At 36.5% G+C, this 12487-nt stretch overlaps 1 protein-coding gene across 1 annotated transcript; it reads right to left on the minus strand.

The window, feature by feature from the left end:
• Nucleotides 1-9732: 9732 nt before the first annotated feature.
• LOC122092813 lies at nt 9733-12047 on the minus strand. The gene is made up of 3 exons (XM_042663106.1): nt 11895-12047; nt 10381-11050; nt 9733-10128 (listed from the first exon to the last, which is right to left on the minus strand). Exons 2-3 carry the CDS (start codon nt 10973-10975, stop codon nt 10022-10024), a joined length of 702 nt encoding a protein of 233 aa, XP_042519040.1. The 5' UTR covers nt 10976-11050; nt 11895-12047; the 3' UTR covers nt 9733-10021.
• Between the last annotated feature and the right edge of the window lie 440 nt (nt 12048-12487).

Raw genomic sequence — 12487 nt, forward strand, 5'->3', positions numbered from 1 at the left:
GAGAAATTTTTATACTGTTTGGTTTGATTGTATTCTCTCACTAATAGCAATGGCACTACTGAGCTTCTAAAGTTTCTTATATAAATATGGAAAAGGACCCAGTTCACCACAAGGAATCAAACTTCTGATTCCATAGTTGCAGAAAAATTCAAATTTCAACTGTTTGTAATTTCTTGAACCCTCTACCAGGAAATGATAGCTATGAAAATTCAAGCTCTTGCCGTGAACTTCAAGAGAAAATATTGATTGTAACTTAGAATCAATGTCTGGGCTAGTTATTCAATTCAAGCATGCGGTGGTCGATTCAAGACTGATCTTTGGTTAGGCAATCTTCTAGGTGAGTTCCTATCAATAGTTATGATCTGTGATTCTTTGAATATGTTCTATTTATTATTCTTACAAATCACTGTCTGGGATTGCTGGTCGTCCCTAACTATTTCAGTTAGAATTAGACTGGAGCTTAAAGAAATAAGGAAAGTTACTCAACTCCGTTTCAAAGTTTTAGTAAACTTATCAAAATGACAATCTGTTGTAATTTTAGCTACTTCATATACTCATTTTAAGCTGAAATCGTAGCAATGAGATGTTTGCCTCTTCCTCTATCACATGGACAAAACAATGTACCGTCATGTGGCAAATAGTGAAGCTATATATATATATATATATATATTTGCCAACGACAGGTTCGGCCTGACAAGTCCCACATACCCATATTGACCCTACAATCGCATGGACTGGGTCATACTGGGTTGAATAAAAACCATTCAACTTTCATCAAAAACAATAAAGAGCACTAAACACACCGTGTGTGGCCCCAAGGAGATAGAACCACACACTTTCTGAGGCGAAGATCTCTTACCAACTATCCCCTTGGGGTTTGGTAAAATAAAGCAATATACTCCACTAGACATTATGATGGGAAAGAAAACCCATTAGGCAAAACAAATTTTTGGTAAGTCTTCTTTAATAACTCAATTTTTTTTATTAATTAAGAAGGTGTCCGTAAACAGAATCCTGTATCCGCAAGTCTTTTGTTGATTCTAGGCCTCAAGTTCTATTTTTTTACCTATATTGCGAAAGATAGGAAGCAAGAAATTATGGTCTGTTTGGAGGCTATAAGCAAAATCCTATGGTCATTATTGCTATGGCTTAAAATGTGATTTCTCCCTGTAGTGTTAAAGGGAAATTTACCAAAAGAAAAAAAAAAAGGGGGGGGGGGGTGGAGATTCTAATATTGGGTGGAGCTCATTTTCAAATATTATCACTGTTTCATGGAAGTTCTAAGCGAATGGGGCCGGTTCATGTCTTTTCTGCACTTTTCCATCCCACATCAAAGAAAAAGGAGAAACGTGGCCCCCTCTCTAATTACAAGGAAATTTAGTTTTGGGAGCAGGGCGGCTTGTATGTCCTCACCTTGGATTGCCTGAAATTTCGTGGAGAGATACATTCCAAGGTCCTCTAATCAATGGTCATGTTTGAGTTCAATTCAAGTTTGTCAAGTGAATAAAAAAATTAAATTTGTGACTACTATGAACTTAAACAGAACTATATATAGTTGTGGCATCTCCAATGACACTGGAGGCTCAATACGCATCTGACGGCTGAGACTTGGGAGAATCTGAGATACGCGCCCATGTGTTGGGGTGCATGCCTGAGTCCTCCTAACTGTTAACTGTGCGCTAGGCCTCCAGTGGCACAAGAGAGGATCCAGTCCCTATATTTGTGGTTTAGGGACATACATAAGAATGTATGGTTGTATGTGAGAGGGTATATTGAATTACAATCGGAAATTTGACACATGGTCAATGCATGTTATTTCTTGATATCTAATGGTCAAAATTGTTGTCACTCTTTCACATGGAATAAACATAGGGGATGTTAAGATAGAAAGCACATCTAGAAATGCTAGAATATTTTTTTTCCTTTCGGTATTATTATTTGCTTCATCTGGTTGCAAGGGCAATTAAAAGGGAAGTGAAATTTTCAAACTTATAAAATAAAATTTATAATCATTACTGCATGTTACTATATTACTAACTCTTAATCATTATATATTTGGTTGTTAAATTTCACTTTTCTTTGCATCCATATCTCATTGATTTTGTTGGTTGAGAGTTTTTGGAATTAAAAAGAGGAAGTGAAATTTTTAAATTTGAAAAAAAACTTTTGTAATCATTATCCCATGTGACTGTGTCCCTAACTCCAAGTAATTCTATATTCAGTTATTAAATTTCTTTTTTTTTTTTGCTTCCAAATCCCTTTAGTTTAAAAAGTTAAGAAAAATTTCACATTTAAAATGTATCATTATTAGATATGGTAAGAATTTAAGTAGTTTATACATTGTCACATGGGATAATGATTACAAAAATTAATTTTAGATTTAAAATTTTTCGTTTCCCACCCTTTTAATTTCCCTTGTCTGTACCAAAAAAATAAATCCCTTGCAACCAAATATAGCATTTGATTTTTATAAAAATTACACATAAAATGCTTCAACCAAAATAAGGTAAAAAATTTAAGTAGTTTATACAATCACACGGGGTAATGACTAATGATTACAAAAGTTTCCTTTTTAGATTTAAAAATTTTCACGTGATTTCCTTTAATTTCCCTAGCAACCAAATGTAGCCTTGGTGAATGACAAATAAGAGAACCACTCGATATATTAGATAAGAGTCCTTTTGGGCGTCACTATGCCTTGTGAATTATAACGCTTCACTATTTGCTATTTGGCAATACATGGGCTAATTCATGTGATCGAGGACCCCACATACATCTCAATAGCCAACTTTTAGTCCAAAGTAAGGAAAGGTTCTCAAATAAAACATAAAATGACATCTTAAGTAATTTTAGTTATTTTCTCTACTTATTTTAAGCTAAAAAATTGTACCAATGAGATGCTTATATATCCCCTATCACATGGACAAACCCATGCACTGCCCAGTAGCATATAATTAAACATTACACATCGGTAGGCATAATGACGGAAAAAAAAAAAACCATGTATTGCCAATTGCAACGAATCGTGCTTGGCCTTGGTTCTCTTTTGCCGTTCTTGAAATTTCAGGGGGCCTTGTCTATTGATTTTGTATGTATTTATGCTAAGGATGATGAAATTATTTAAGTTGTAAAAAGTTGGGCTAACAAACCTAGATATAGGAGAAGTCATGTTTTGCTTTTCGGAACTTGCAAATTTTTTGTTGAAGTCTTTCTTCCATAACTCAAAATTTTGGATTATAAAAGGTGACCACAAACCCAATCCCGTGTCCTTAAGTCTTTTGTTGATTCTACGCATCAAGGTCTATGTTTTTTACTCTATGTTGCAAAAGATGGGAAGAAATAAATTTTACTCTGTTTGGAGGTCAAAAATAAAAACCCCATGGTCATTATTGCTAGGGCTTTGAATGTGATTTCTCCTTCTAATGTTTAAGGGGAATTGGTTCTTGACTCTCTGTTTGGAGATTCTAACATTGAATGGAGCTCATTTTCAAACATTATTAATGAAAGTTCAAATGGTTCATGTCTTTTCTGCATTCGTCCACCCCCACCAAAGAAAGAATGAAGTTGGAGTCATGTCTATTCTGCACTTTTCCACCCCCACCAAAGAAAAAAGAGGAAAGTGATTTAGAGACTGTATAGCGCCCCTAGAATTATCCAAAGGTATGACTTCAATTGAGTTTTGCAGAGATGTAAATGGATCGAATATGAATCAGATGTGATCAGATCTAAAATCTCTTGCTAGATATGGATACCCCTAAACGAATACGGATGAAAATTGAATTCGGATTTTCGACTACTAATTTACATCGTTGACTTATGTAACCTAGACCTTCCTTCCCTTGGTGGATACGATTCACTCTCATTTCATGTCTCTCAGTTATCCTAGCTCTTTTCCTCAAACTCTAGAACATGTCAAACCTTCAAGAATCCTCAAAATCATTAACTACTTAATGGGAAGAGGAACACTACCCATCCGCATTCCAAGCCCAAACAGTCTCAGTTTCAGGGGCAGGAGCATCATTTCACCGCCCCCTAAAACCAGGGGCTGTGACGCTGTGTGGTAGCATCCTTTCTCCGCTACTTAATTTACAAATATAGATGCGAATCGAATATGAACTTCCGAATATCCATCTCCTTCTCACTCGCTAGCTGGGATGATGTCAACTTCTCTTGGCACTGCGTATTGAGAAAGTTCAAAAATTCCATTCTCAGTTTGGACTGTTGACCTATGGTTTAATAAAAGCCCTCATGGCAGCCGCCCAAGTAGGCCACTGAAGTTTATGCTTTCTGTTTCTTGAACCCCTTGGGGTCAATAGAAGTCAAGGCCATTCAGCTCTAGCTTGGAATTGATGGGTTCAGTATTGTGCCTAGGAACTTCCAAATACAATTCTTTCTTTTCTTCCCCAGTCTTTCTTAAGGTCAAAACTGAAGCTCAGGTTTGTAATGTATGGCCAAGACCCATAAACTCTTTTGTGACCCAGTCTCCTTAGTTCTTTGGTTGTTGATGATTATACTCTTTCTTTGACCCAGTCTCCTTAGTTCTCTGATTCTTGATGATTGCACTTGCTCTCCCCAACACAAGGGTGTTGTCTGAAAAGAAAAATCAAATCCATAATGAGTGGTTTTCTTATCTTTTAACGAGTGATTCCTTTTATTTATTTATTTTTGACAGAGAATTTTGCATGCCAAAAATATCATTCAGAACTTGAATTAGCATAGATGTCATAAGCACGCAACCCATGTAACTTTGGCATGAAAAAGAGGGAGGTAAAGAGCTAGGGGCAAGAAGAAAAGCAGAAACGGGTTGTTGGGCGTATAATCATAAGAAACACTTTTTATTTCATCCCTATAGTTCTGCTTCATGCTCTTAAATCAGAAAGACTTGTAGGAAATCACCGGTTCAACCAAGAAAGGCATGGGAGCAAAGAATCCACTCCTATTGAAAAAAAGGCCCCTCCTATTGTGGAAACCGAAGGGGCAGATGGGAATGGGATCATATCATCCAAGGGAGTGAAAAGATCAGAAGGAAAGGGGCAAGGATGAAATGAAGAAGCCACCTCAGGTGGGTGAGTCCCCACATAATAAGACGCGAGAGTCTGAGACACATAGAGCTTGGAGGTTTGTGTGAACACAGAAGGAATTGGGCAAAGAGGTTTAGACAAAAGAGGAAGAACTATGATCGATTTCCTAATATGATGGCAGTGATTTTTTTCGTGGAACCCTAAAATGGGTGTTCATTGGTGCAAACCATCGAGCGTCATCTGGCATTGAATTAGATGAAATTGAGAACCATGAAGAAGAAGATAAAAAAGAAGAGGGACAAAAGGAAGATGGATCATTAGTTAAGTTTTCAGATTGTTTACCATTAAGAAGGTTTTCTACAGTAGGTGAATGAGGTGTAGATCTACTTTCCATTTGTCCTTGCATCCACTCCATCTAAGCCATGTTTGCCTGCAATGTGAAACATTATCAGCACTATGAAATTTGACACATTTATCTGCATACCTATTCCTACTATGAGGATTTGAAAATTGAATATCTGCCAAATATGTGGTATTTCAAGTTTCAACAGACAGGGATCATGCAAATTGTTTTATACATTTTTTGTCAAAGGTGGCCAGTAAAGGAAAGCACTAGCCCCCTTGATTTCACTGTTTGGACTGCCAACTCAAAAGAAGTTATTCTAAACCTAAGAAACAAAGCCAACAACTTAAATTTTGACATATAAGGTACCAATTGTAAGGTCATAAGCACAAAATGACTAATTTGATAAATTTTTTTTTTTTTTCCATTTCGGTAAACCACTAATTTAAATATTTAACTGATTTCAAATTTGAATAATTATAGCAAGCAGTGTCTTCTTATTACTGTTCTGACTAAATCCATATTATGACTGCACAACCTTTTAAAGCATCTGCAGGCACAAGTTGCAAATTTTAGAGCCCTTAATTTCATATATATGATAACACATTAACAAAATTGCATTACACAATTAGCTTCATCAGCTAAACTGACAGAAGGCCAATACTTGCAAAATGTAATAGACCCCACTTGGTCTCTAATTATCTTTTTCTTGCACTCTCTTGTAACAAGCCAAACTCGAATGACAAAATTGAATACCAAGGCCCAAGATAAGTCTCAATTTATATTAATGATCAGAATAATAATAAATGGGTATTAGGATACCCATCTTGTTGCCAATCATGGTGCCCTTTTAAATTCTCGGAAGCTTACAGACTGATGCTCTCTAGGGATATAAGTGTACATTTTGCCCCACTTTGGATAGTACTACTTCTGTTTTTCTTCTTTTTTTTCTTTTAGTTTTCAAGTCTACAAGATAAAGTGTTTAAAGTGAATCAAGAATCAGTCCAAGCTTGAACTAACTTGTCCAAAGGTGGGACCCCTTCATTGGTACCACATCCTCTCTCCTACAAAATTCTGAAGATTATTCTCTCTCCTTGCCACCTCACAAGATCTTGAAGATGCTATGCAGAGATTCCTTTTTGATTTAGTCAAGATTGTAAGATATTGGTTAATATTGCAGGGAAAGAATAGAATTTGTTAATTTTGGAAACAGATTCTCTCTTTCCTCACACAATATCTCAGAGAATGAGGATTTTTACCAAGGTTTAATTTTATTTTTATTTTCTTTCTGTTCTTAAAGAAGACTTGTAGAAGGAAGGAGGCAAGACCAAAGCCCTATAAAAGCCCATTCCTCCCCCCTCCTAGAACGATTATTCCCCTTAGTTTATTTTCTAGTTTATACTTAGTTCTCTTCCCTCTCTCCCTCTCTCCCTCTCTCCCTCTCTCACTCTCTTTAGTTTTAGTTCTTCTTTATTTTTGCTTTAATAACTTTTGTAATGGCTTTTTATTTCAATTAATGCAAGCACTCTTTTATTTTTATTCAGCCTTTTATGTTTATGATTTATGCAATTGAGTTGTAATTTTTAAGTTATACTTCTAGGCTTAGATCTAGGTGACAAGATCACGAGCCGTGAAGCATCTCCTTTTCAAGTTCAGTTTTTTTTTCAAGATTTGTTTTCTTCAGGCCTAGAAATTTCAGATTTGGTTCATTCCAGATCTGGTTTTTAAGGTTGGAAGTATCTCAAATCACCCAAGCTTTCAAGTTCAAGCATTGATTCAGGTAGGTAGGCTTCTTCAATAGTCTTCTCTCCCCCCTCTCATTCTCTCTTATGGCTACCCTTTCTTTCTTAATTTAGGATTTCAATACCAGTTGTTACATTATTTCTTTCCCTTTCCCCCAAGGTTCATGGCTAGTGTATGTGTTGGTTTTGGCCTTCCTAGCCATAGAACCATCATTTTATTGTTTTTTATTTTAATTGCCTCCCTTTCCCTAAAACCAAGTAGAGTAACCCTTGTAAGAGTGACTCTCTAGTCAAGTAGGGAAGCTCATATTATGATGCATCCCTCGGGCTAAGTAGAGAAACCTACTTGTGAGCCTCTCTCTAGCTTTATCCTCTTTCTTTTACTTTATTTTTATTTCAGCATTTTTTTTCCTTCATTGCATGGGTTATTTATTTTCAGTTATTTATTTATTTAATTTTAATTGTGTGGCTTGCATATTTAAATTCTTAGATGACGAATGGTTATGACGTTATTTTAGATACATATGTTTAGGATGGTGGTTAGAATTAGATCACAACCATTAATTGGTTCACTTTCGCATTATTAAAATAAGCCAAAAATAAAGTGGCCGTTCTCCCTATGTTCGACCCGTAGCTACACTGATCCGTACGCTTGCGGTTGCATTTTAAATCCTAATAGTTCCTTTTGCTCCTACCCCAGATTTCTAGTTCACTATCAGCCACCAAGTATTTAGCCCCACAATGGGTTCATGATGTGCTAAAGTAGCCACTAATTTGGTAATAGCAATTAATATGCATAAACTGACAGATTTTTTATCAGAAGGAATTGGTTTCATGACTTGATCACCATGGTGCAATGTATTATTGGATCATCTCAAAGAAATTGTCTAAATACCTATCCGAAATGTACTAAGCATATCAACTGATAAATGAAAGACCAAAATATGAAATCGCTAGCCCTTAATCTATGTATTTGTGCATACTTAAGAATAAATATGAACCAGAAATGAGGTAAATATTTTAGTGGGAGGGATAGGCAAACTACCCACTCTAGGTAAGCTGGCAGGAAGCTGGCACATGGGAGAGGGGACAAGGGACTGAAGAGAGGGAAGGGATCTTTTCACTAGAAGAGGGAAAGAGGCAGACACAGGCTGGACACACCACTAGCGTTACTAGAATCAAGGAGCAAAGAGAATATGGAAGTGAATGAGAAACTGATATCTAATCTTAAATAGAAACAACTTACGGATATGTCAAGTTCATCAAATGAACTGATCTAAAATTTCAAATGATAACCCCATCCATCACATAGTTCAGAAAGCTGTCCTTTCCAGTACATATACAATGAAAGATCCCTCAAATGGGAGGTGAATTATGAAAACAAGTCATATTAGAAGTCAGCAATTCTAATTTTTAATTTAAGTATTAATTAAGAGATGAAACAACAAATCAAATTGACTCACATTCATGTTATTGCAAAAGAAATCTAGAAGCTACATTTAAAAAATATATAAAATAAAAATAAAATAAAATAAAATCTAAACCAGATGCTGAGTTTCAGGGGTATTTTAGTCTAGTCGATGGTGTTTGTGTACTACGCATGGTACAGGGGTGTTCCTGTCCTGTATTATTTATTTTATTGATTTAATATATAAATAGAGGGAAAGACCTGCGGCAGACTATTCTGGTCAGAGCTGCAGGTTAGCTTGCCACTCATTCGGACTACTGTCTCTCACCTCCTCCTCTCTCCTCTTTTCTCTTTTCTTCTTTTCTTCTTTTCTTCTTCTTTTCTCCTTCTTGCTTTGGGTTGATTACAGGATTCTGGAATCGTAACACCAGAAAATCATAGTTGACCTGTAACTTTAACAACCTATCTAGAAACTGAACTTCTTTTCTGAGAATATCCAATCCAATGGTTGTTTTGTAGTGATTCCTGAACTTCACATATCTAACCACAGTGTGTTCCAGATTTTAGATTATGCAACTGTACATAAGCCAAATTCAAAATGCCCATACATACAAATAATAGGATTTAAATGAAATACAGATATTAAGTTCTGTGGTAATGTATCTGATCAATGACGCATCAGATGAGAAGATGTGTTTCCAACAATGAAGGAGAAAAAGAACATTGATATGAGAGAGGGTGGCAGAGAGGCTGATAGATGTGGAAAAGCACCTGATTCTCAATTCTTTCAAGAAGTTGATTCTCGACTCTAGTTGCCAATCAAGTAGATGGTCCAACAAAATCAGTTGCCGACTCTGCTGTATCAAGATGCAAAGCCTAATGAAGTCAATGTCGATACCACAGTTCCAACAAGGTCGAATTTGAATAATGGCATAAGGACTGTCAGGATCGTTATTGTAAATCTGTGCAGTTCAGGCTTGAGATCTGACCGATCCAAATCACCAGAGTTCAAATCTGACACCTCCAATATCACCCAAACAGTGGATTCGAATTTGAGCACAATAAATCCATCCACACAGATCCAAAACACTATCCTAATGTACCCCTAAATATAATTCTGGTGACTGGTCAGACAATAATAACAATGTTTAAAGATAAGAAGAAAGTGGGATGATATGAAAATCGATGAACATTGTAAAGGGGAAAAACTAAAATTCATGTTGAGAACAATTTCTTTTTCTATTTCATATAGACAAATACAACTCCACAAGTCAAAAGATTACATCTATTTTACATTATGGGCATCCAGCAGATTCTAAATAAAGTAAAAGCACCCACCTAACTAATAGCGACAGTGACCTTAAGCTACTCTTGAGCTAACAAAATGAGAAAAGGAAGAATGCAATACAATAGTCTTTTAAGAGCTGAAGTTTCACAACAGCAGATGCTCTTCTCCATTATTCAGCAGAGGTCACGATCTTCAGGATTTCAAGATTTTCTGAATGTGCTACTTTTTCCCAATCAAATTGCACAGCCATCCAAATGCAATCAATGGTTGCTGTGACTGTAGCCCCACAAGGTGTTTTCTGTAGGGTATTAATATATTCTTGAGACCTGGAAATGCAAGTAAAAACAAGTCCTTAGCAAAATAAATAAATAATCAACAATATCAAACATTAAAACCGAAAAACCGAACTCTCACAAAGAAGAATGATCCAGATTTATATTCACACATACATACAAACACAAAATGGGCGAGAGAACAATTATGCAGGTAGCATACATAAAACTCTTTACTTCAGTCATCAAAGGCAATTAAAAATAAATAATAAAAAATAAAAATAAAAATTATAGTTATTCCAGTACCTGCAATGGACATTGTCTTATAAATATGAGCAACATGAGCGTCTCCTTTCATACTCATATGGGGTCTTTCCAAGCACTCAAGAAATGCCAAGTCTGCCTTCAGAAGTTCAGACTGATCATGTGTGTCATAACCGATGTCATGGCAATAGCAACAAAAATCCAACCAGTCAATGGGGCGTTTGTCCCAGAGAGGAGATCCATTATCCTTCCCACTTGACCAATTGGGACCACAGTAATGACCATATCGTGGGAACAGCTGAGAAAGGAAAGCTCTTGGCCCTTTATGCCAGGGAACCTTGGAAACATAAGGTCTGAAGAAAAGGCGGGAATTAGCACTAGACTCTACAACTCCACTGGCCCGCGTCTGTTTCCGCAATTCCCAGTTTATTGTAGGTGGCATTTGCATCTTATCCCTCCCATTGATGCCCCAAGGAACTATGGACAGGATGGAACATGCCCATGACTTGAGATCAAAAGCAAACTGCCGTTTAGTTTGCCGTTCCACTGTATAATCTATGGGCTTGGATTTGGATCCCAAGTCTACCCTTGATCGAAGTCCAAACTGAGGCAGATTACTAATGAACCCAAAGTCCATGGTACGTCAGCAGAAACAATCACCATATGCTGATCCTGCCTCCTCGTTGGCCTCACTGATTTTGTACACCTTCCACTGAAATTACAATGTTCCATCAGGATAAGAGAAAATATTTTGATGTGAAGTCCATTTAGACATATTATACAGTTCAATAATTAATTGAACAAAAGCATTTCACCAGACAACTCATTTCATCTTTCTTGCTCTTAGAGATCCTAAGATTGTAATAGTCAATTATCAAAATTCAATAATGATCCAGATCCACAGTGCCACAAACAAAAATGGAACTAATTGAATCAACAATGGGGACAAGTAAGACCCTCAAAACGATGAAGCGGTTCCTCCAGGTAAGAATGAGCCAAAATAGGACTCGACCCATCAACGCAACAGGCATCGTTTGGAGAAAAAGTAATCAAACTACCGAAAAGGTTAAAGTAGCATATTAGAACTTAGACTTACAAGGTAACATCCACTGCCTTAATTTTTTTTTCATTTGAATATCTGTTGAGCAACAAGACCAAACTGAACAGCGAATTACTGAATTTTCCAATGTAACATGAACCTTATATAAGTAGGAGGATAAAATAGCATTCCTAAATACCCTTTTCGGTGTTTTTTTCCTTCTAAAGTTTTTGTTTCTTCGTTTGGAAAATTAACGACAACCCAACCTTCAGGAACACCCAGGAGTTCGCTCCTCTTATTAAGATTGGAAGCATGAGAAAAGATTAAATTTCTTAGCTTTCTCCTATATGGGTATTCACCCAAACACTGAATCAGCCCTGAGACCCAACAAAAGCGCAGCAAACCGATGGATTAACAGAAGATGAACAGAGAAATTCCAGCAACAAATTGGTTTCTCACCATAACAGAGTATGAAAATCAAAAACTGAAACAAGAGGAAGAAATTCGTTAATTGTACCTGCGTGAATCGAAATTAATCTACAGGAAGAAGCAGGGCCGAGAAATCAAAAGATCGAGATAATCCAGAGAGAGAGTATCTCGTAGTTTCTCTCTCCCTCGGTAGCGATGGGTGAAATAGTGGGCCGACAACCCCTCCTATTGGTGCAATATCTTCAATTTAATCCCGGGAATTCGGGATAGGAGCGAATATCCTTCCCTACATGCCTCTTGAAACAACACGTGTTAATCTCACAAACGGCAACGCCACCACTTCAAATCAAGGGATTAAACTGCATTTTCTTATTATTTATTTTTATTCTTTTGTGGTGAGGCTCACATCGTCTTCTACTTCGTCACGAACACCACCGTTCCACAAGTACTCTGCCGGGAACGAGGGGTAAAATTTGATAGAATAATTTACTTTTTCGTTTGAGTTTACAAATATTCTCTTAGATTTTAATATTTTTAAAATTAACTCACTTTTTCCTTTGGGTTCATAAGTACCCTCCTAGATAGGTTTTGATATTTAAAAAAATGCCTTTTTAGATTTTATTTCATTAATTGGCCACCGTTACACCTCGGGTAGTAACCGATTTTACTCCTAAAAGGAAA

Source organism: Macadamia integrifolia, chromosome 11, assembly GCF_013358625.1.
Source record: "Macadamia integrifolia cultivar HAES 741 chromosome 11, SCU_Mint_v3, whole genome shotgun sequence".
Classification (NCBI taxonomy): Eukaryota; Viridiplantae; Streptophyta; class Magnoliopsida; order Proteales; family Proteaceae; genus Macadamia; species Macadamia integrifolia.

Coding starts and splice junctions, on each gene's coding strand:
- LOC122092813 (XM_042663106.1), bottom strand. CDS start 10,975: ATGGACTTTGGGTTCATTAGTAATCTGCCTCAGTTTGGACTTCGATCA. Junction 10,129..10,380: donor TAAGACAATGTCCATTGCAG/GTACTGGAATAA, acceptor TTGCATTTCCAG/GTCTCAAGAATATATTAATA.